General features: G+C 33.8%; 2 protein-coding genes across 2 annotated transcripts; one reads left to right on the top strand and one right to left on the bottom strand.

Annotated features, from left to right (window-relative positions):
• Positions 1-17,221: 17,221 nt before the first annotated feature.
• LOC127108958 (protein GAMETE EXPRESSED 2) lies at positions 17,222-21,956 on the bottom strand. Its single transcript, XM_051046029.1, has 14 exons — positions 21,890-21,956; positions 21,461-21,781; positions 20,641-21,306; positions 20,357-20,563; positions 20,043-20,273; positions 19,647-19,955; positions 19,429-19,553; positions 19,069-19,286; positions 18,759-18,986; positions 18,209-18,677; positions 17,884-18,040; positions 17,633-17,796; positions 17,413-17,513; positions 17,222-17,333 (listed from the first exon to the last, which is right to left on the bottom strand). Exons 1-14 carry the CDS (start codon positions 21,954-21,956, stop codon positions 17,222-17,224), a joined length of 3,375 nt encoding a protein of 1,124 aa, XP_050901986.1.
• Positions 21,957-22,199: 243 nt separating this feature from the next.
• On the top strand, positions 22,200-23,263 carry LOC127073233 (uncharacterized). The gene is made up of 3 exons (XM_051014368.1): positions 22,200-22,565; positions 22,684-22,792; positions 22,903-23,263. Exons 1-3 carry the CDS (start codon positions 22,251-22,253, stop codon positions 22,983-22,985), a joined length of 507 nt encoding a protein of 168 aa, XP_050870325.1. The 5' UTR covers positions 22,200-22,250; the 3' UTR covers positions 22,986-23,263.
• The last annotated feature ends 511 nt before the right edge of the window (positions 23,264-23,774 follow it).

The raw sequence follows: 23,774 nt of genomic DNA, 5'->3' as shown, positions 1-23,774 counted from the left end.
AAATTGGCAAGCTTTGATAGGAGGTTTGCTCTGAAGTTCCTAGGAATGTATTATACTTCAAACATGTAAAGAATGTTGATAAAATTCGTACCTTATGGAGATATTTTACAGTTGTAATTCTTTAGCATGGTACTTTCCATTGACTTGGTTGGCGACTAGCCGAGAGTTTCTTTTTGGCTTCAACCCGAAGGCACACATTTCTAGGGCGAAAACTATGTCGGAGATGAAGGCTCAATATTCTTCTTGTTTATTGCATGCTATTAATTCAAACTTCCATACTTGTTCCATCAGTATGTCACTAGGCCCTTCTAAGACTATTCCAACGCTAATACACTTTACGTTCGAGGAACCATTGATCGATAATGTCCATTATGAGGGTGCCTATACGTCAATTGGCGAACTAAGTTCTGCCAAAACAATTTGCAATAGCTTGAGACTTAATGCTTCCTCTTAAAAAATATTGGATGTCATGCTCGGACAGTTCCACCACCCAAGACACCATTCTTCCCGCTAAGTATGACTTCTTAAGGGCCTGTCGGACGAGATAAGTTATATTTACAAGCACTTTATAACCTTGAAAATAGGGTCAAACCAATGATGAAATTATAGGATGATAAGATGTCTACTATGAGGTAGATGACCTTAATCACCTTGGAGTTTGATCCCACGTCGCAAGTTGTCTCTAAGGTTACGTGGCCCCTTACTTGCGCATGCTTGCTTGACAATCCCACTAACAAACCTTATAATGCCTAGATTTTACTAGGATCAAGATAGAGCTTTTGGAAAGTGTTCTAGAATAAGATACCAGTTGATCTTTTGGGGTTTATAAAGACTCGCTTGATATCTTAGTTTTCGTGTTGCACAACAATGATCAGAGGTCGTTATCGTGAAGGAGGATTCTGATGGCATCACTGCTAGAAAATGTGATGTTGGAACCTTGTTCTCTATGGTTGGATTTAGAGACTCATAGGGGTATTACGTTTGCGCTCACCACCTTTCATGCATATTTCCTCCAGGAGGAGCTGGAATTTCTCTGCCGATGAAACCTCGGACTATAGTGTTAATCACAGAGTATACAAATTTGTTGACCATTTTTTAGGGAAAGGCACACTTAGAGCGATATAGTCTCTAATCGCGTGCATAAGATGAGAGTCTCCTCTAATGGATGGTTACCATACTCCCTCCCTTAATAGATCTTTTATAAATATATCACAATAAGAGTCATGTTGTCAATCTCCTTAAACAAGAGAGTGATGCGACTGAAGCAAAGTTAGTGCTTGAACATGATTGGACAATGGTTCCACAAAAATATTTTTGCAAAGAAATAATTGGTTTGAATTCTATAAAATTTCATCATTATAATACATTAATTGATGTATCTATTGTTAAATTAAAGTATAACTTTGTTTATTAAAAAAAAATCAAAGTATAAATTCCCCTATCGAAAGACTTCTTAAATTGAAAATGAACATGTTGGATTATTGAGTGAAAAAGGTGAAGAGGTTTTCCACCAATTTAGTCAATTTAGATTTTTTCCACAATTTTCATATGACCCCAGTGAATATCATAAACTTGTGGTTAATTTGAATTCTTTATTCATGAAGAGCATAACAGGGCTTAAATTTGTGGTAGAATTTCTTCAAGAAGGAGGGAACGATGGGGACTAATAAAGAGCATGAAGAACATAATTAAGTATTTTTATTTTAATTTGTTTTCTAATAATTTTATTTAGTTTTAATTTAGGATTGTAATATTTTTAATTTAGAATTAATTGATGATTGCCTTATTGCATTTATTTTAGAAAAATATGATGTATCCAAATATGGGCTAAATATAGTATTTATGGCTCATTTAGGTTTAGAAGAACTGTTACTATAAGTTAATATTTTGTAACCTCTTTTTGGATAAATTTGAAAAGAATCGAGTTTTCTCTTTAATGAGAATAGTGAGTGGAGTATGTCTCCTCTTTTTAGTTCTTGGCTAATTGGACCTTATAAATGACTTCCTTACCATTGTAGCGATTTCTCTTAGCTTATCAATCTCCAAGACTGTGGCGCCTTCCTTCTTCATCTTCTCCACCTCATCCATATTTTGTTCTTTGTTTATGAATCATTTTGTTGGAAGAACTTACTTGGTTAGATTTTTATTTTATGTGGAAGAAACTTCTCCCACATCACTTAGTGTTTTAATCTTGTATTTGATCACTTGAATATAATTTAAGAAAGAGTAAGTCTTGAAGTACTAAGGTGATGCACACACACATTTAAATCATTTTAATCTATTCATTTTTTTCCTCATTTCTTCTAATAATCAATTTTGACAAGTACTTAATCGATTGAGAACCAATTATGATAAATTAGGAAATCTAAACCCATTATCTAATCGTAAGAGCTTTCATCAAATCGATTAAGGAGCGAGTTTGACTTCTAATCCGTTAGGAAGCCCTTTAACGGATTAAGATGCGGAACAAACTAGTTTTTCCCTTTCTGCCTTAGTCTAATAGATTATCTTACCTTTTTGAGCTAAAATTTTCTTATGTAAAGGAGTGTTTCTCACTTGTAAAACTAAACTTTTTTGAATTATCTACTCTCATATCTCACAGGTTTTCCTTTTGTTATCAATTTTATTCACTAAAAATCTCCTTAGTGTTCAGATAGTGAAAAGTTATCAGAGAGTTCTATTTTTATGTTACTGGCCTAATTTATTTATTCAAGAGTTAAGTCCTCATGTGCTTCTATAATAGACTTGAAGTTTCCAAGCGAAACCTATAAAAAGTTTGGTGTAAGGTTGTTAGGCTAAAACCGTGTAAAAGTTCAAGTTGTTGATAATGTAAATCTCAAAAGAACTCTTGGGGACTAGAGTAGACGGCGTGGTTTAAGGACGAAGTAGGAAAATTTATGAGGGTGGTCTCTCTAAACTATATATCTTTATTTTTTATTTTTTCTACTGCTAAATCTTTACTTCTACCCTCTTCTTAAAATCGACCAACCTAAAATTAATCGTTTTCTAAAAAATATTTGAAAAGTAAATATCACAACTCATCCCCTATTGTGTTTGGAGTCGCTTTTCAATAAGTGACATCAGAGTTTAACTCCTGTTATATGACTTATGGGTAGAATGACTTCACACTATTCACTAAACAAACCCCTTTCCTTCAACGGAGAAGGGTATGCTTATTGAAAAGAGAAGATACAAGACTTTATAAAGGGGGTAGTTTATAATATCTAGATTAGTGTTAAATTTTTTCCTTTTGTTGTCATACATCTAGTTGATGTGTTATGGAAAATAAATCTAGAGAAATTTGGACCAAAGAGGACGATGAAAAATGCAATACAGTTTGAAAGAAAAAATCATTATTACTACCGCTCTTGTATTAATGAGTTCTTACGTTTTTCTCACTGTAAATATGCTAAATAAACATGGGAAACCCTTCAAAGTACCCGTGAAGGTATAACTGAAGTAAAAAGGGTTAGGATGAACACATTATTGACCTGTGAATACAAGCTTATAAGAATTAAACTTGAGGAAAATATGGGAAAACTTTGAGTAAAACTTTTCTAAATGATAATTTGCTTTAAAAAGTCTTTAGATGCTTCAGCCTGAACCGCAATTGACAACATGAAGTCACTGCGATATATGAATATAAGGATTTGTCTTCTATGGATTTAGCAACTTTGTTTGAAAAATTGAAAAAACACGAAATGAAATTAAAAAGTCTAGTTGAGGATGAAGAAGGCGACAAAAGGAAGAAAAATGCACATCTTAAGGTCGAAGAAGACAAATCATGACAAATATGACAAACAACAAGACTTGCAACACAAAAACATAGAAATATCTTTGTTCGTCCCAACCTAATGCCAATGTGAAAAGAAATGCCATATGAATTCGAATTTTCCTCAAAACCAGAAAGAGCTTATAAATTAAAAAATCTCATAATGAAACAAAGAAGACATATATAGCTTAGAATTACAATGATATGGAAGAGAAGAAGTGCGAAAGCTCGTTGTGTCTGTGTCGAGTGATCTGTGTATGTAAAGGTATAAAATTAGGTCTTGAATTTACTAAGGAAAATCACACACACACACACTTTCAAATGATCGAAAAACCTCTCTTATTTTATTAAAATAACAAAAAAAAATGTTTTTGTGCCTAGCTAATGGATTAGAGACTCTCTTAATCAATTCATCACGAAGCTCTTAAAAAACTTCATTTTTGTACTACATAATCGATTATCCTTATGGTATAATCAATTAGGAGATTTAAAAGGCTCATGGATTTTTTCCATATTAGACTCATACTTTGTCCTATAAATAGAGGGCTAATTTTGTATTTCATACACAGCTAAAATGTATTCTAAATATCTTTCTCTCACCTCTCTCTCTCTCTCTCTCTCTCTCTCTCTATATATATATATATATATATATATATATATATTCACTTTTGTCTTAGTGTTTTTGAGAGTGAATCTTTCATGTGTGAGGTGTTTGGTTATGGTATGGGGCATTGTTGTAATATCTCATCCAAATTTTATGATTTTCCTTTTTTATGTGTCAATTTATTGGAAGAAATCACCTGGTTAGATCATTCATTATATGTGGAAGCAACTTCTCCCACATCATGTGGTATTCAGAACTTTTCATCAAGTGGTAATCTTTGTCTTTAATTTCTATTTCAAGTGTTTTGTGTTCTTGATAAATTTGATTTTTTATGTCCATTTAGTGCACTTTGGTCTAAATCTTTGTGAAATTTTGTGTTTGTAGTTGATTATAAGTGTTATAGTATGTGTGAAAAGTTTTAATTTGGTGATTAATTAGTTCATTTTGACTGAAATTTTGTGGTCTTAGTTGCCATTTTCGCAGAAAAATTATGGGTTTTTATCCTCACTTGCAACATTTTTATCCACAATATCACATGCAAACTTATTTTTGATGTTATTTCTTTAATACATGATTCTGGAAATTCAAAAGTCTATTTATATTAGAAAAATGACGGGAACTCAAATATGCAGAAAACAATCTAAAAAAAGTGTTGCAAAAAATGACTGCACAAAAGCACTTATAAAAAAGTCATTCTAAAAAAAGACTTAAATTTATAGAATTATTCATTTGATACATCATTTTGTTTGTCTATATAATAAATTTCAAGTTTGAATTTAATACATTTCCCCTTTATTCACATACTTGAATCCCTTAGTCATTTACATCATTTCTTGAGTTTCTCATTCATAAACTTTTTTAGTGTGTATTCCAATGCTTAAATTTCTTGTTTGTCTTTGAAAATTCTCATTGTCTTGTCTTATAATACTTCCTATTTGAACTCCCTTGTTGAAATTTTTTGTGTATCTGTTGCACTGTGTTTGAATTGTTGATTGTGGTTCATTTTTAAGAATTTGAAAGAAGACTTTGAGTGGAAAAAAATTCAAGAGTGTAAAATTTTAAGAAGTCATAAATCGAGTGAAAACATGAGTGACAAATTCAAGAGTGTAAACACTTAGTTGAGTGAAAATGTCTTTTTATTTTGTTATTATTGTTGCTTACCTTATTTATCTTCTTGGTGTTATGATGATATTTGGTGCTAGATGTTATGATGAGTAAGAAATGAGGTATGAAAGAAGAGATAGAGAAAAAGAATGAAGACTTAGAAATTCAGAGAGGGAGACTAAGAGGCATGTATCAACGAAAAGACATAGAAAATATGAGAAAAATTCTAAAGAAGATAATATAATAGATATGTCATATGAGGATTATGTGGAACCTTGTTTTGCAGGTGATATAATTTTAACAAGGATATCAATTTTTGGTGATGACAACTAATGATAAGTTAAGCATGAACGATCAAATGGATAAAGATGCAAAACCTACTTTAGGGTTTGATAAACTTAACGATTCGATGACGACAAACAAAGAATGCAACTAAATCCCCATCTCAAGCCACTCAAATAATGTGTCAACATAAAGAGTAATACTCGACAAAGCCTTGAAGCAATGTGATAATCTTTTAACTTAGTAATGACGATCTCTTATTTTAGTAACGAGTGAACGATTGTAAGACAGAAGGACTTTATTGTAAAAGCATATGGCTAAAGCACACATAAAACTATTTTAAAAAATACTTTACTAAAAGAAAATATTTTGAAAAACATTTGGAAGTTGTGGCAGATGAACTAGGAGCAGTCAAAATAGCTAGAAGATAATTTTTTTACTTCTCTAATCGATTAGAAGATTTGTCTAATAGATTAGAAATGCGCAAACTTAAGGCCCAAGATATCTTAAAGGCACCTTGATTATGTGCAACAACTAGATATCTTAAACTTTATTTTTGAATACTTGCAAACGATTATTTCTATCTTCTAATCGATTAGAAATATGTGTTAATCGATTAGATTGTTACAAAATGCGTTAGATGAAATTTCCTTTTTGAGCTAACTGGAAGCCTATAAATAGAGGTTCCATTTCTAGTTTCAAAGCATCCAAAATTGTGTTTGACACTTTCATTTTTCTCTCTCTCTCTCTCTCTCTCTCTCTCTCTCTCTCTCTCTCTCTCTAAACATTTCTTTAAATTTCTCTCACTATGTTTATAGCTTATGTTCTTTTGTGAGTGAGATTAGTTTTGTAATTCTGGAATGAGTAGAATCGTAAAATTCACCAAGGGAATCTTTTTGTGTATACCTTTGTTGAATACTGTCCATTTAGGGATTTATATGGGTTAAAGCTAAACCCGTAAAAAGCTTTTATTTGAGATTTGGTATTTTAGTCCTAGTTTAGGTTGGATATCGGCCTGTGATAAAACCTTCTAGGTTCTTGGTCAGCCCGGTAATAAAACCAAGATAGGTTAAAGCTCAGACCAGTATTAAAAGCTTCATAGGTTGGAGATCAATATGGTGTTAAAATATCTCAGATTTTTGGTTAGTCCGTGTAAATTCAAGGTATTTAGCTCACAAGTTTTATAACTTGAAGACTAACCACTCCAAGGTCTATGTATGTTGAGAGAAAACTATCCGCTTCAATCCACCATTTTGAAAGGAAGATTGACCCCTTCACTCTTAAGCTTATTATGAAGAAAATACGCAAACACACACATCCATCGTCTTGTATATTGTGATTGAAGATCAATCACCATTTTCTTGTATAAAGGGGTTCATGAGTCTTTATTGGTAAAAGCTCAAAAAGTATTATTGGAAATTCTCAAGATCAATTCTTGGGGAGAGGAGTAAGTCCTTTTGTTTTTGACCAAACCTCTATAATTCTAGGTGTTCCTCTTTTCCCTTAAATCCTTTTATTTCCATAATTTATTTTCGGCATTTTATTTTTCTGCCGCTCAATTTTTAAAATGTTTTTTAAACCCTATTTTTATCTCTCAAAGTTTTTCAAAATCACGTTTTTTCAAATCATAAAATTCACCCTCTTCTTGTGTGTGACGTCTCAAGTCCAAAAGGCTACATTCGAGATTTTGTATTGGATCTGAAGTATGTAAATTATCTATATGAAAATAGGTATAAGAAAGTAGCAAGGAAAATATATAAGTTATCTTTTAGAGAAAAGGAGAAAATAGTGAAAGAAAAATTGATACTAGTAGTACTTTTCAAAAGAAAGAGAATGATAAAAATGATTTGAGAGTTAAAGAGAGAGAAAAACATAGCATTCTTTCAAAAAAACTTACAAGCTCTTTCATATTTCTTACCATAAATATTTGTATAGTTTTGATAATTCTCTTGAGAAAGAGGTTGAATAAGTGCCTACTAAAGAGGAATTCCCACAAAATATTGATGATTATACTAGTAAAAAAAACACATAATGTGTGACACTTCTATGCTGGTAGGAGTGACCAGAGGCCTTAGTAGTTTTCTGGTGGGTTAGTGATAGCTCACGGTGGTGATAGATCCTGTTTGGAGGTGTTTACAATGATGAGAGAGTAAGCTCATATGAAGTGAGAACCTTTACATCTTTAGAAGGTGTACCATGTGTATTATGATCAGTCTCATTCCGTGCTTGGGATGAGATATTTATAGAGATCCTGGGTATGGAGTTAGGGTTTCCTTGGGAACAAAACCACCAACTTAGTTAGTGGTGGATCATTGAAATCATATTTCCTAGAGAGACGTGGATTAGCCTGCTGACCCTAACTTCTCTTTGACCGATGAATGCCTTTTCCCAAGTTACCTATGAATGGGCGAGTAGGGAGCATTTAGGGATAGATAGTCTCTAATTGCATGCGAAGGATGGGAACCAATATGGATCTATGTGCTTGCAGGTACAAAGTTAAAAATATCATTGAAGATCTATCTGAAGTTTTTATGACGACAATGATGTGTGAAGTTGGTGGTAGTAGATTTCAACCTTGATGATGGTGATCTATCCAAAGAACCATTTCATGTGTCATCAAAAAGAGATTTAAGATTAAGTGCTTATATAAATCAGAAGCAATCCAACAAAAATCTTGAAGCCTTAGATAAAGTGTGAAAGTTCTCCAGGTCATGTTTGTCAGAGTGACCAGAGTATTGTAAAACTAAGGAAGTAGCTTAGAAGTACTAAGGTAACTCCACTCACACATATAACTAAAATATTCTTTTAAAATGTTTTTATCTTGAAAATTACTTTCTAAGCCAGAGCCAAGTGATTAAAAAGATGTCCAAACCTTTTTCAAACTATTTTTGAACTAACCAATCGATTGGTAAGTTATGTCAATCAATTGGAAAAGCTTTTATAAGCTAGCCAGTCGATTGTAAGATTGCTAATCGATTACCTAAATAATAAGGATAACACATTAATAACTTGAAATGACTATATATCCAAACTTTCCTATTTGGGCTTGCTAATCGATTGTAAATGAGCTTGCCAATTGATTAGAGCTTTTTGTCAATCAATTGCCTCATTAATTCAGGACATGGATTATTTACTTTTTTGATTTTTCAAACTACTATACAAAGGAGGAACGCATCTTCTTCGTCACACACCACTTTCCAACGTTTACTATTTCTTGGGAATTTATCTCTCTAAATTATTTCTCTCACTCTCTCTAGAAAATATTTTCTTTCACTTGATATTGTCTTAGTGCTTGCAAGTGGAGCTTTACTTGTGAGGCATAAATTTTTGTCAGTGGTCATTTAAATTCTTAAGGGTGAGATACTCTTAAGAGGTCGAGTGTGGTTCTTGAGAAAAACCCGTCGTAAAATCTTTATGGTTGGTTTCTTAAGCTTTGTCGAAAAAAAATTATTTTGGTTATTGAGATAAGCCAAAAAACTCTAAAAGGTTCATTAGCTTATCCTGAGATAATAGTTGTCATTGGTTGGGGATAAGCCTGTAAAAATATCAAGATCATATTTTATTAAGATTCGTGGGCATAACCTTCAAAAGATCAAAGTTTATAGTCAAAATCTCAAGAAGATATCTTGGGGGCAGGACTAGGCCAACATTCGATCAAACATGCATAACTCTCTGGTGCAATCTCTCTAAACTTTATTCTCTTTATTTTATGCTATTTACTTTTTACTATTTATCTCTGTTGTGATTTACTCAAACAAAACTACCAACGTGATCTTAACCAAGAAAAGTATTTATCTCTTGTGCTTTGAGTAATTTGTTCAACAAGTGACATCAGAGCCTAACTCTTGTTAAAGACGAATCGTCACAGGAGGAAAATGATTTCAGGCTATTCACTTAACTAACCTCCATATTTCAATGATTAATGGTACAATTTTTTTAAAGAGAAAATGAATTTTTTCATAGAAAGGACGGGTCATGGTATTTGGAAGGCTGTGAAAGAAAGAAGACCATTTGTCCCTACACACAAAGTAAATGATAATGTAGCAGACAAACCTGAAAAGGATTGGTCAAAAGAGGATAAAGAGAATGTAGGACATGGTTTGCAAGAAAAGAATATTACCACTACCGCTCTCGGTCTTGATGAATTCTTGTGAGTTTCTCACTACGAAACTGCCAAAGAAATGCGGGACATCCTCCAAATTACCCATGAAGGTACTACTGAGGTAGAAAGGATACGGTTGGATATATTAAACCATGCGTATGAACTCTTCAGAATGAAACTCAAAGAGAACATAAGTCAAATGCAAACACGATATACCCATATTATTAGTCATACGAGAACTTTGGTGAAAACATTCTCAAATGAGGAATTAGTCGTAAAAATTCTTAGATGCCTAAACTGTAGTTAGAAACCAAAAGTCACTAAGATTTGTGAATCTAAGGATTTGGCGACTATGGACACACACACACACACTCTCTTTGGTAAATTGAGGGAACATGAAATGGAACTCAAAAGACTTGCCATATACGAAGAAGGAGTAAATAAGAACAAGAGTATATTCGACTCGAATGGTGACATTATTTACATAGTAAAGAAATTCAAGAGATTTATGAAGAATGAGAGAAAGAAAAAGGAAGAGAAGGGAAAATATGAAGAAAAACACCATCCATTCCAACATGGTACAAATATGGAAAGAAAGTGTATATCAAACCATATTCCCCTATATTCAAGAAAGCAAATAAAAAGTTCATAAAAACTCAAAAAAAAGAAGAATACTCATGTCGCACGGGAAGACATATGCTTAATGATATGGAATCCTCAGATGATGAAAAATAAAAATCTAACATCTGCTTAATAACAAATCATCAAGATGAAGAGGTAACCTCTCACTTCTCCTATCATGAATTATTTAGAAGAGGTAAACTTAATAAAATAACAAACAAAATTCTATAAAACTTACGTGTTGATAAAATGTCATCAATCTTTTTATGGAAATCCAACATATTTGTATTGCTTGGAAAGGAGGCAAGGGTTTTCCAGTGGAATTTCAAAATATTTGTATTGCCTGGAAAGGCGGAAATGACCTTCCTGTGGAAGTCCAATTAACATGATATCAAAATCAAAATGTTCTCCCTGCCTATAAACATTCAAAAGTTTGTACATAGGTGGGAGATACGCCCCTGAAAAATTACAAATAGTATAACCGTAATAATACTTTAATCAAAGAGAGTTCCAAGTTTTTGGTATGATTCATCCATCCAACTCTTGCAGCTTATATGCTCCATGTGGCAACTTTTGGAATATGTGGTATGCTCCTTCCTAGTTGGGTTACAACTTTCCCTACCGTGTAGGCAAAACCACTTGCCTTAGCACCAAGTCACCTTCATGCATTTCTCTTAGCATCACCTTTGAGTTGTATCTTCTAGCAGCTCTATGTTTAGCGGAAAATTCCCGAATATGGGTGACATCTCTTACCTTATCGACCAAATCCATGGCATATTTTAGTCCTGCATTATTCACCTATTGGTTGAATTGGAAGCGTCACCATGATGGCGTGTCGATCTCCACGAGAATCATAACATCCGCCCCACATACCATGGTGAAGGGAGTCTTCTTGGTAGTTGAGTGAGGCATGGTAAGGTATGACCTTAATATCTCATGGAGAAATTCCTCCCACAACCCCTTATCTTCGTCGAGCTTTTTCTTGATTCCCTTCAGGATCACCTTGTTCCTTGATTTCCTTTGTTCATTTTCTTGTGGGTGGATAATAGAGACAAACTTTGTTTGAACTCCTAATTCGCAGAAAAATTCAGTGACTGTAGTGCTAGATAATTGGGTTCCATTTTCGGAGATGATGATGTCGTACACCCCGAACTTGCACATGATCTGCTGCAAGTAGAAGCGGAGAACTCTTTCTGTTGTAATTTTAGAGACAACTTCCTCCTCTATCCATTTTGTGAATTAGTCGTCTCCTACAATAAAAAAATTTAGTTACCCATGCACCAAAGGGAATGGGCCTAGGATGTCCACCCACACTAGTAAATAGGTTAGGGCGATGTCATGGAATGAAGAAGTTCAGTCGGAGTGTTATGGAGGTCGGCGTGTCTTTGGCATTGATCGCACTTCTTGATCAAAATCATATTGTTCTTTAGCAAGGTAGAACAATAATATCTTGCCCTAAGTATCTTATGGGAGATAGTTATACCGCCAATATGGTTGTCGCATGCTCCAATGTAGATCTTTGTTAGGACTAAGGCAGTTGTATCCTCCCTCAAACATTATAACATTAGGGAGGTTCTTCCAATCTTATAATGGTTTCTTGCAAGAAGGGTGTACTTTGTTTCCTACTTCCAAACCTTCTTTGCTTCCCCCTCTTCTTGAGGGAGTTCGTCCTCTTGCAGATAACATAGTATAAGCGATATCCAACTTGAATCGGGGTGGAATCTAGGGTATAGGTCTCGTCTACCTCAAAATAAGGACGACGAGAGTCTCTTGCCATTCGATTAAACCCCGTCGTCTTCAAATTGGCAAGCTTTGATAGGAGGTTTGCTCTGAAGTTCCTAGGAATGTATTATACTTCAAACATGTAAAGAATGTTGATAAAATTCGTACCTTATGGAGATATTTTACAGTTGTAATTCTTTAGCATGGTACTTTCCATTGACTTGGTTGGCGACTAGCCGAGAGTTTCTTTTTGGCTTCAACCCGAAGGCACACATTTCTAGGGCGAGAACTATGTCGGAGATGAAGGCTCAATATTCTTCTTGTTTATTGCATGCTATTAATTCAAACTTCCATACTTGTTCCATCAGTATGTCACTAGGCCCTTCTAAGACTATTCCAACGCTAATACACTTTACGTTCGAGGAACCATTGATCGATAATGTCCATTATGAGGGTGCCTATACGTCAATTGGCGAACTAAGTTCTGCCAAAACAATTTGCAATAGCTTGAGACTTAATGCTTCCTCTTAAAAAATATTGGATGTCATGCTCGGACAGTTCCACCACCCAAGACACCATTCTTCCCGCTAAGTATGACTTCTTAAGGGCCTGTCGGACGAGATAAGTTATATTTACAAGCACTTTATAACCTTGAAAATAGGGTCAAACCAATGATGAAATTATAGGATGATAAGATGTCTACTATGAGGTAGATGACCTTAATCACCTTGGAGTTTGATCCCACGTCGCAAGTTGTCTCTAAGGTTACGTGGCCCCTTACTTGCGCATGCTTGCTTGACAATCCCACTAACAAACCTTATAATGCCTAGATTTTACTAGGATCAAGATAGAGCTTTTGGAAAGTGTTCTAGAATAAGATACCAGTTGATCTTTTGGGGTTTATAAAGACTCGCTTGATATCTTAGTTTTCGTGTTGCACAACAATGATCAGAGGTCGTTATCGTGAAGGAGGATTCTGATGGCATCACTGCTAGAAAATGTGATGTTGGAACCTTGTTCTCTATGGTTGGATTTAGAGACTCATAGGGGTATTACGTTTGCGCTCACCACCTTTCATGCATATTTCCTCCAGGAGGAGCTGGAATTTCTCTGCCGATGAAACCTCAGACTATAGTGTTAATCACAGAGTATACAAATTTGTTGACCATTTTTTAGGGAAAGGCACACTTAGAGCGATATAGTCTCTAATCGCGTGCATAAGATGAGAGTCTCCTCTAATGGATGGTTACCATACTCCCTCCCTTAATAGATCTTTTATAAATATATCACAATAAGAGTCATGTTGTCAATCTCCTTAAACAAGAGAGTGATACGACTGAAGCAAAGTTAGTGCTTGAACATGATTGGACAATGGTTCCACAAAAATATTTTTGCAAAGAAATAATTGGTTTGAATTCTATAAAATTTCATCATTATAATACATTAATTGATGTATCTATTGTTAAATTAAAGTATAACTTTGTTTATTAAAAAAAAATCAAAGTATAAATTCCCCTATCGAAAGACTTCTTAAATTGAAAATGAACATGTTGGATTATTGAGTGAAAAAGGTGAAGAGGTTTTCCACCAATTTAGTCAATTTAGATTTTTTCCACAATTTTCATATGACCCCAGTGAATATCATAAACTTGTGGTTAATTTGAATTCTTTATTCATGAAGAGCATAACAGGGCTTAAATTTGTGGTAGAATTTCTTCAAGAAGGAGGGAACGATGGGGACTAATAAAGAGCATGAAGAACATAATTAAGTATTTTTATTTTAATTTGTTTTCTAATAATTTTATTTAGTTTTAATTTAGGATTGTAATATTTTTAATTTAGAATTAATTGATGATTGCCTTATTGCATTTATTTTAGAAAAATATGATGTATCCAAATATGGGCTAAATATAGTATTTATGGCTCATTTAGGTTTAGAAGAACTGTTACTATAAGTTAATATTTTGTAACCTCTTTTTGGATAAATTTGAAAAGAATCGAGTTTTCTCTTTAATGAGAATAGTGAGTGGAGTATGTCTCCTCTTTTTAGTTCTTGGCTAATTGGACCTTATAAATGACTTCCTTACCATTGTAGCGATTTCTCTTAGCTTATCAATCTCCAAGACTGTGGCGCCTTCCTTCTTCATCTTCTCCACCTCATCCATATTTTGTTCTTTGTTTATGAATCATTTTGTTGGAAGAACTTACTTGGTTAGATTTTTATTTTATGTGGAAGAAACTTCTCCCACATCACTTAGTGTTTTAATCTTGTATTTGATCACTTGAATATAATTTAAGAAAGAGTAAGTCTTGAAGTACTAAGGTGATGCACACACACATTTAAATCATTTTAATCTATTCATTTTTTTCCTCATTTCTTCTAATAATCAATTTTGACAAGTACTTAATCGATTGAGAACCAATTATGATAAATTAGGAAATCTAAACCCATTATCTAATCGTAAGAGCTTTCATCAAATCGATTAAGGAGCGAGTTTGACTTCTAATCCGTTAGGAAGCCCTTTAACGGATTAAGATGCGGAACAAACTAGTTTTTCCCTTTCTGCCTTAGTCTAATAGATTATCTTACCTTTTTGAGCTAAAATTTTCTTATGTAAAGGAGTGTTTCTCACTTGTAAAACTAAACTTTTTTGAATTATCTACTCTCATATCTCACAGGTTTTCCTTTTGTTATCAATTTTATTCACTAAAAATCTCCTTAGTGTTCAGATAGTGAAAAGTTATCAGAGAGTTCTATTTTTATGTTACTGGCCTAATTTATTTATTCAAGAGTTAAGTCCTCATGTGCTTCTATAATAGACTTGAAGTTTCCAAGCGAAACCTATAAAAAGTTTGGTGTAAGGTTGTTAGGCTAAAACCGTGTAAAAGTTCAAGTTGTTGATAATGTAAATCTCAAAAGAACTCTTGGGGACTAGAGTAGACGGCGTGGTTTAAGGACGAAGTAGGAAAATTTATGAGGGTGGTCTCTCTAAACTATATATCTTTATTTTTTATTTTTTCTACTGCTAAATCTTTACTTCTACCCTCTTCTTAAAATCGACCAACCTAAAATTAATCGTTTTCTAAAAAATATTTGAAAAGTAAATATCACAACTCATCCCCTATTGTGTTTGGAGTCGCTTTTCAATAAGTGACATCAGAGCTTAACTCCTGTTATATGACTTATGGGTAGAATGACTTCACACTATTCACTAAACAAACCCCTTTCCTTCAACGGAGAAGGGTATGCTTATTGAAAAGAGAAGATACAAGACTTTATAAAGGGGGTAGTTTATAATATCTAGATTAGTGTTAAATTTTTTCCTTTTGTTGTCATACATCTAGTTGATGTGTTATGGAAAATAAATCTAGAGAAATTTGGACCAAAGAGGACGATGAAAAATGCAATACAGTTTGAAAGAAAAAATCATTATTACTACCGCTCTTGTATTAATGAGTTCTTACGTTTTTCTCACTGTAAATATGCTAAATAAACATGGGAAACCCTTCAAAGTACCCGTGAAGGTATAACTGAAGTAAAAAGGGTTAGGATGAACACATTATTGACCTGTGAATACAAGCTTATAAGAATTAAACTTGAGGAAAATATGGGAAAACTTTGAGTAAAACTTTTCTAAATGATAATTTGCTTTAAAAAGTCTTTAGATGCTTCAGCCTGAACCGCAATTGACAACATGAAGTCACTGCGATATATGAATATAAGGATTTGTCTTCTATGGATTTAGCAACTTTGTTTGAAAAATTGAAAAAACACGAAATGAAATTAAAAAGTCTAGTTGAGGATGAAGAAGGCGACAAAAGGAAGAAAAGTGCACATCTTAAGGTCGAAGAAGACAAATCATGACAAATATGACAAACAACAAGACTTGCAACACAAAAACATAGAAATATCTTTGTTCGTCCCAACCTAATGCCAATGTGAAAAGAAATGCCATATGAATTCGAATTTTCCTCAAAACCAGAAAGAGCTTATAAATTAAAAAATCTCATAATGAAACAAAGAAGACATATATAGCTTAGAATGACAATGATATGGAATCTTTAGATGGATCGAAAAAAGAGGAAGAAAAAAACATCTTTATTATAGCAAATCATAAAGATAATGGGTAAATAGTCCAACTACCTACTTTACTTATAATGAATTATTTCGCACATATAAAAAGTTAGATAGAGAGTCGAGTAAATTAAAAAAACAACTTCTCTCTATCTCTAAAGCTATTATCTCTTTCCTTGAAATAGAAAATAAAAATTTTCTGATAAGTGTGAACATTGCAGTATTTTAGAAAACAAAATTGTCGATCTGCATAACTTTTTTGATAAATTTATCAAAAAAAATAGATAACTCGAATCCCATTATAGATAGTAAAAAAACCTTCTATAATAAAGTTGATATAGACTATGAATCTAAAAGCAATGCTAATTTTTTGAATAACATATTCATGCGAATAGAATCTCTAAATGCAATATGATTAAATATAATTAATAAAAATAATCATGTTGCTTTATTCTATTTTATTAAAAAAAAGTTATGAAAGTAGAAATGCATATTCTAGGTCACGTTTCTTTAAAGAATACCATAAAAAAATATTTGCTTCATCTCAGTTATCTCACTTATGTAATTCTAATTCTAATTGAAAATTTAGAGATAATGCGCATTGTCCTAACATTAAAGGATTCAAAATAATTTGAGTATGTAAAATTGACATAAATTTATAATGCATATATATACTTTATATCATATCTTAAAAGTGGTCGTAAAATTTGAAGCTAATTAAACTCTTTTTTGATAGTTTAAGAAGTAAAGATACCTAGGCCGTTCAATTTTAATAATTTTTTTAAATGATGTATGTCTTTCAAAAAATAAGTACAAAATAGTAAAACACACTCCACTTAAACTCTAAATTTAACAAAGAAAAAAATTGAATATTTGAATCCATACTCCAAATGAAACTGGATTCATCATTTTTATTTAAACTATGGTTTTTATAAAATGTCAAGAGTGGTCGAGGTTGGAAATAACTGTATGAAGTGTTTCACTAGTCGAAGGAGAGGATGGATTCACTGTCTTCTTGCTAGGTTCTCCAACTTCAAATGGAGGACGGAACCTGAAAGTTTGGATATGAAATTACTCAAGAGATTGTAAAACTCTAACAACAATGCTATATAATGAATCAATGTAGTTACCGATGGCGAAAACTTGAGGATTGCGTACGAAAACGAAGCAAGGAAGAACTCCAACAGCAGCCAGTGAAATTAGTAGCATTCTCAGGTATGTTGATGCTTGACTGCATGTAACCGGGACATAACGCAAACAAAATTGGTTAATGGAATGAAAAAGAAAGGCCGAACGAGTTATTTGTTTTGAGGGAGTGCTAGCAACGCGCTCTTTAATTTATGCACTTACGGTTTGTGTTTGGGAAGTTTGATCTGTAGATGGCTCTGAAGACCTCTTCTCATTCTTTCTTCTTTCATGCACAAGAAGAATTGCACATTTGCAGGTGAAGTATAGAAGCAACAATCCAAGAGAGGTAATGATAACGAATTCAATGACGATAATCGATCCTAATGCTGTTACGCAAAATAGAATGAGCTTGTAAGTCACTTTTTCATTAAGATAGTTTCAACAAAACTCGGATTAAGAAACCTTCAACTTACTGTGAGCAAGAAATGAATCCATTGGTTGCTTTCTCATTAAGTTAACCATAGCCTCAGTATATAATGGCATTGTCATTCCTTCTTCACAATCAGGATAACACCCATAGTTTCCCATGTCATTCAATGTCAATGTTAATGTTGCTCCATTTTCATCTCCCTGGATAAAAAAGAGAGTAAAAACCTATGACACACGGACACAGATACAGATATGGATATCAGACATGACACTGATACTAACACATCGACATCAGACAGACATGTCTTTTTTTAGAGGTGTCAGTGCTACAGAAGAAAAATAATGAAAACCAGTGATAACATGACTCACATGATAATAGAGTTCCTGCATAACAGTATTGCAGTCATTTACTGTGCCTTGAAATCTGATTCCACTGGCTTTGACCATAAAGTGCTTTGAGATGGTTACATATGTTTGAAGAGACTGCCACTGATAGTTATTCCTGTGCTTCACTTCAGTTGTGTTGATCAAATGAAATGGAAGATTTGTAGCTAATAATCCGTCGCTTACTTCCATAGAAAACGACATCAGGAAATGAGCCTCGCCAGCAGGGAACGTTAGAAGATCGGGATCTCCAATGTAAAACTCAAACTTATCTTTATCTTTGTCAAAGATAAGTCTTTCATTTTCATCACTCCGCAATATGATGAAGTAAGGGACTCTTATGTATGGAGGATCGTTGACAGGATCAACGAAAATCGGAACACTCAAAGAATTTACTCCGTTCATGTTCTTCGCGGAGACTTGAATGGTATCTGCACCGTAAAAATTCTCATTTCTGCAAAACAGAAAGAAGAATTAACAACACCGATGCCCGAACATGCTGGCATGAAAAAGTTTCATGTGGATTGTACATTACCCGAGGTACTGAAGTGACTGAAGCGCGATATTAATAACTTCCACTGAGCCTTCTAGTATTAAACTGTTTGTGGTTTCGCTACCTGCATTAATCGTAAGTTCACTCCACATTGGTTCTCCAAATTGCATCAACACCGGAGACAGAAATATACTTCCAGATTGTGCACTTAGATTGACAGATATATTCTCCAATAGATTTGAATACGTTATGTCAAACCCAGAAAAACCACTGCAAGAGATCATAATGATAAGATAATGTAGAGAAAAAGACTAATCAATCAACTAAAAAGTATTGCATAATTTCTTCGCACCCGAATCTAGGACTTATCAAATCTTCTGTTGCTTGCAGTTGACTTGGAGCCGAAGCAAACTGAGGTGGAATATTGAGAACAGAAATGTACACATAAGCCGTAGCAAGATTTCCATTTATATCTGATATTGTATACCGAAACGAATCATTTCCATAGTAATCTTCATAGGGTGTGTAGCGAAAGATCCTTCCATTCTGTATAAGTGAACCATGATCTGACTGAAAAAGTAACACAAAAAAGGGTCATTTCGTTTATCATAAATCAAAAGAATACCGAGAAATAAGATGAAGAATCATCACAGAATAACAGGAAAAAGAATTCTAGGAAAATGTTTCAGAACGAATCGACAACATATCTTACTTTTGAGAATTCGAGTATACTTGCATTATCACCAGCAAAATAATCATTTTCCAAGGCATCAAAGGCAATGGATTCATCTTCCCAAATCGATAATGTATCATCATTGGCCTTAGGAAAATATTCATCTGTATATCATCAGACAAAAGAATCCTTAAGGAATACAAAGAAGCATATTTTGGCGAAACTCGATTAATAAATAGCATATTGTTTGAACTTACTACTATACACATTGATACTGAGGGGACATGGCAAGAAATGCATTCCATCAAAAGAAGCACAAATCTCATAAGTGCCAACATCTTTAACCATATAGCTGCAAGTGTATGATCCATCCTCGTTATTAATGGTGTCCCATGTTGAAAATCCGGAACGGTTAGTTGAAGTAATCTCCAATTTCAACCGCGATTCTTGCGAGAGGACAGGGTTTAAATATGAATCCAAAACCTGTACAACTATCTCATTCTTTGACAGTTTTGGTACCTTTGAAGAAAACCTTACCACACTTGACAATGAGATATTTACTTCACCTGCAGCAAGCTAAGGGCGCATGAGAAATGATCGGAACTATTAATAAATATACGAAAAGATTACCTAACAGAAACCAATTTTGATACCTGCTTTTACCTCTTTTCTGAATGAATGACCCTCATTCAATATTATGTTACCACAATATACATTAATGTCATAAAAGCCGCTTTTCTCTGGTGTGTATTCGACTTGAAATGCGCTGCTAATTATGTTTGTGTTCCTCACATTGTTGCCTATATCAATGGAAGGTGAAGGCGACAGGGTGGTTTCCGTGTGGCCGATACCATCATATGTCACTCCTGAGTCCATTCCACTCCCTAATATTAAGATCACTCATCAATGAATTACAACAAGCAAAATACAATTCTCAAATGTACTAAAAAAGTACCCTTTGAAATACCATTATTGTTTATCATGGGATATATAATTGGCGAAACACTGTATGAGTCGTTAATTTTCAAAATTTGTACTTGAAGTATCCCTTCTTCAACAGGAGAAGGATATTGATACATGTCATTCAAATAAACAGAGAATTCTGATCTTATCCCAGCAACTGAGTCATTTAAACCAGATCCATTGACGACACTTTTTACGCCATCACAATAACCTGATAAAGAAAAACATTTAGATAAACTAAAAGTACACAAAGAGAGACAAAAGAATTAGCATGAAACGAGACTTTACCGACAAAAACAGTATACACATATGGCATATTGGAAATGCTTTTGTTATGTTTGGCATCATATATTGTTAGCAGGAAGTTCCCTGGTTCCCAATTACCAAAGGAAAACAACTGAACTCCGGCTTCCACTTCCTTGAAATGAAGATCTGCTATCGGTATCGACAAATTCGTGTCTCTTTCAACGACTTCAACATCAAACGGATACAGTCCGGAAACCAGATTTCCATATTGATCCAACTGATGTATAAAGATCTCCATCTTTGAAGACAATTGCCATGCATGATGTTCAATTTTCCAGTTAGCAACACATTTAGAAACATCTATAACTCCTGGATTCACTTTCAACGGTAAGGGAGAACCGTTCAAGGTTTGGTTTCCTCCTTCGACGCGCAAAGAGAAGTTTCCAGCTTTGGTCACTACGAACTCGATGACTATATAATCAAACTCATTCCATCCCATGTTGGAGATATCAAGTTCATTTGCAAAAGAACCATTTTTACTTAACACAAACAACTTAAAATCAGGCATATAGGAAACTTGAGTTGTCTTTGAAATTCCATTCCCGAATGCATCTTTAAGTAGCACCATGATTGTAGCTTTTGAACCAGCTTCAAACTCATATTTCATCCCTTTCCATGATGCCAAACACACAGATGGATACATGTTCCCTTCAAATAAATAATAGCAATATCAAACATCAATCAATAAATAAGCAAATTAAACTACATTATGTATAGCATCATCATATGCACTAACTAATCCAAACAGACAGACACGAAAGTGCTCGTATTTCTGCTAGTTAAGTTAGGGTTTTGACGAAACCTGGTTCAACTTGGAAATGCAACGACGAGTCAGAAACTTTGTAACGATCTTCATCAATGAGGACATTGAACAATCCAACCCTAATAGGAGTGAAGGAAATCTTCCAATTATCAAAGTCTCCTTCGAAATCCGATAACACGGTGGATATATAGGAACTATTTCCTTCCTTTCCATTGACAGAAACTATGGGATGGAAAATATTCGTATCGATTTTATCACCGTTCTCAAGTACTTTAACCTTAATGGTTGCAGTTTCACCAGCCTTAAATGTACCTATATCATCCCACCAACTAAAAGCAATCATAGGCAATTGTGATCTATCTGAACAACCAAAAATCAAACATAGAAATGCTTAAGATTCTGCATAACTTTGTATAGTATTTTTAGCAAGATAATTAAGATGAAAGAACGTTGCTGCTTATCGGTTACCTGTGGAATAAGATATTTGGAAGAAAGAGAGAGCATAGAGTGAAATGAGAATGAGTGGAAACTTCATTTTTCTGCATGAATATGTTATTGATCAAAATAGCATAGCAGTGTAATGAAATGTGATTTCTGTCTGTTCATGAAGGAGAAAGCGGTTAGAGGCAGTTATAAAATAACAAAAAGGATGCAATTTAAAAAAATATATATTTTTAAGAATTGCTGATCGGTCCTTTTTGAGTTTGGATTTATAACTCGCACCCAATTTCATTTGCTATATATTGGGTGAAGGAGGGAAGTGATTATTTTCAAACGAGCGTTAGATTTCCAAGCTTAGTAATATTGATCAGTAATCACAACCAGAATTATGGCAAACAAGAAGAAGAACAAGAAGATCATGAAGATGAATCCCAAGTCAGCACCATCAACTACAGAATCCATTTCTGACTCACTACCATCAACTGCAGAATCCATTTCTGACTCACTACCATCAACCGTGAACCACATTTACAACATACCAGCATTACAACAATCCAGGGTGAACCCCGTTTCCGACTCACCTCCATCACCTCTATCACCGCGAACACCACTGCCACCTGATTTCTTCAAGAATACCGTCATCGTCAGGAGTAATGACATGAGCTATAAAATGAGATATGAGACTTTTGATATCACAGACAATGTTAGTCTATCTTTCTTTCTTTCTTTCTTTTTTCCGATTTTGTTTCTGGGTTTTGGTTTTGATGATGTCTAGTTTCATAAAGTCTTGAACTTTTCTACAATCATGTATGAATCTGCAGGCGTTTAAGAAACACTTTTTGAAGGACAGAGATATTGCTCAGGAGATAAAGACAGAGTTTGATAAAAGACATGGCCTCAATTGGCATTGCGTCGTTGGTACTAGCTATGGTAACTCCTCTCTCTCTCTCTCTTTATATTCTTGATGATGAGATTCATATTTCCTGATACCACTGTGTTCTTGGGATAACACATTCATGGAGTTTTGTTTCTTTTTGCAGTCTCATATATAACTTACAAGAAAAAACAACACATTTATTTCTATATGAGTGGAAAAGCAGTTTTACTTTTTAAACATGGATAGCCAGTCCTATGAAGTTTAACGGTGCAAAAGTTGAGAGAAGAATGAAACTTGTCTTGTGATTATGCTAAGCTGGTATATAGTGTGCATTGGAGGTCACATTTTCAATTTACAGTCTTCTGGTGCGGGCTATGGATTTTGGAGTGTCCCTGGTGTATGAATATACTGATATTATGTATGCTTTTACTGGTTGAACCTTGTTTCGTTTATATTTTCCTGCATAATTCTAGCATAGCTTTTGTTTCGTTTATATAGTGTTAGGGATGAGTTCTTGAGTTTTAATTTTCTTTGGTGCTTTGAATTGAATTTGTCATTTGGAATATTGTTATCAATATATGATTTGTTTTAATCTTTGCTTAATGCTTTTACTGAATTGATCACTGGTGAAGCCTACAATATTAAACTTTCATGAAATTGGGCACATATACAAAATGAAAGATATAATTTCCAAAACGAGAATCTTTGTAGATAAGCTTGTGATCTTAAACAAGAAGTGTAGTTTAATATTAAAAGGTATGAAAATTCTCATCAAACACAAAGGCCCTAGATCTGTCGCCATTCCATGCACTGAGAAAAAACTTTCAAGAATGTTTTGATTAATTTGGGAGCTGGTGTTTGTCTGTTGCCATTATATATCTACAAAAAACAGACATTAGAACAGTTCAAGACACTTGAATGACCTTACGATTTATATATCACTCCATTAAGAATCCATAGAGAAATGCGTCACATCCTTTGACAACCACTTTTATTAATAGGAAGGTGCATGATCGATTTAGAAGGTGGTACAAT

The sequence above is a fragment of the Lathyrus oleraceus genome, chromosome 1 (genome assembly GCF_024323335.1).
Source record: "Lathyrus oleraceus cultivar Zhongwan6 chromosome 1, CAAS_Psat_ZW6_1.0, whole genome shotgun sequence".
Classification (NCBI taxonomy): Eukaryota; Viridiplantae; Streptophyta; class Magnoliopsida; order Fabales; family Fabaceae; genus Lathyrus; species Lathyrus oleraceus.
The sequence above is the reverse complement of the archived record's forward strand: the minus strand, read 5'-3'. Positions and strand labels throughout refer to the sequence as shown.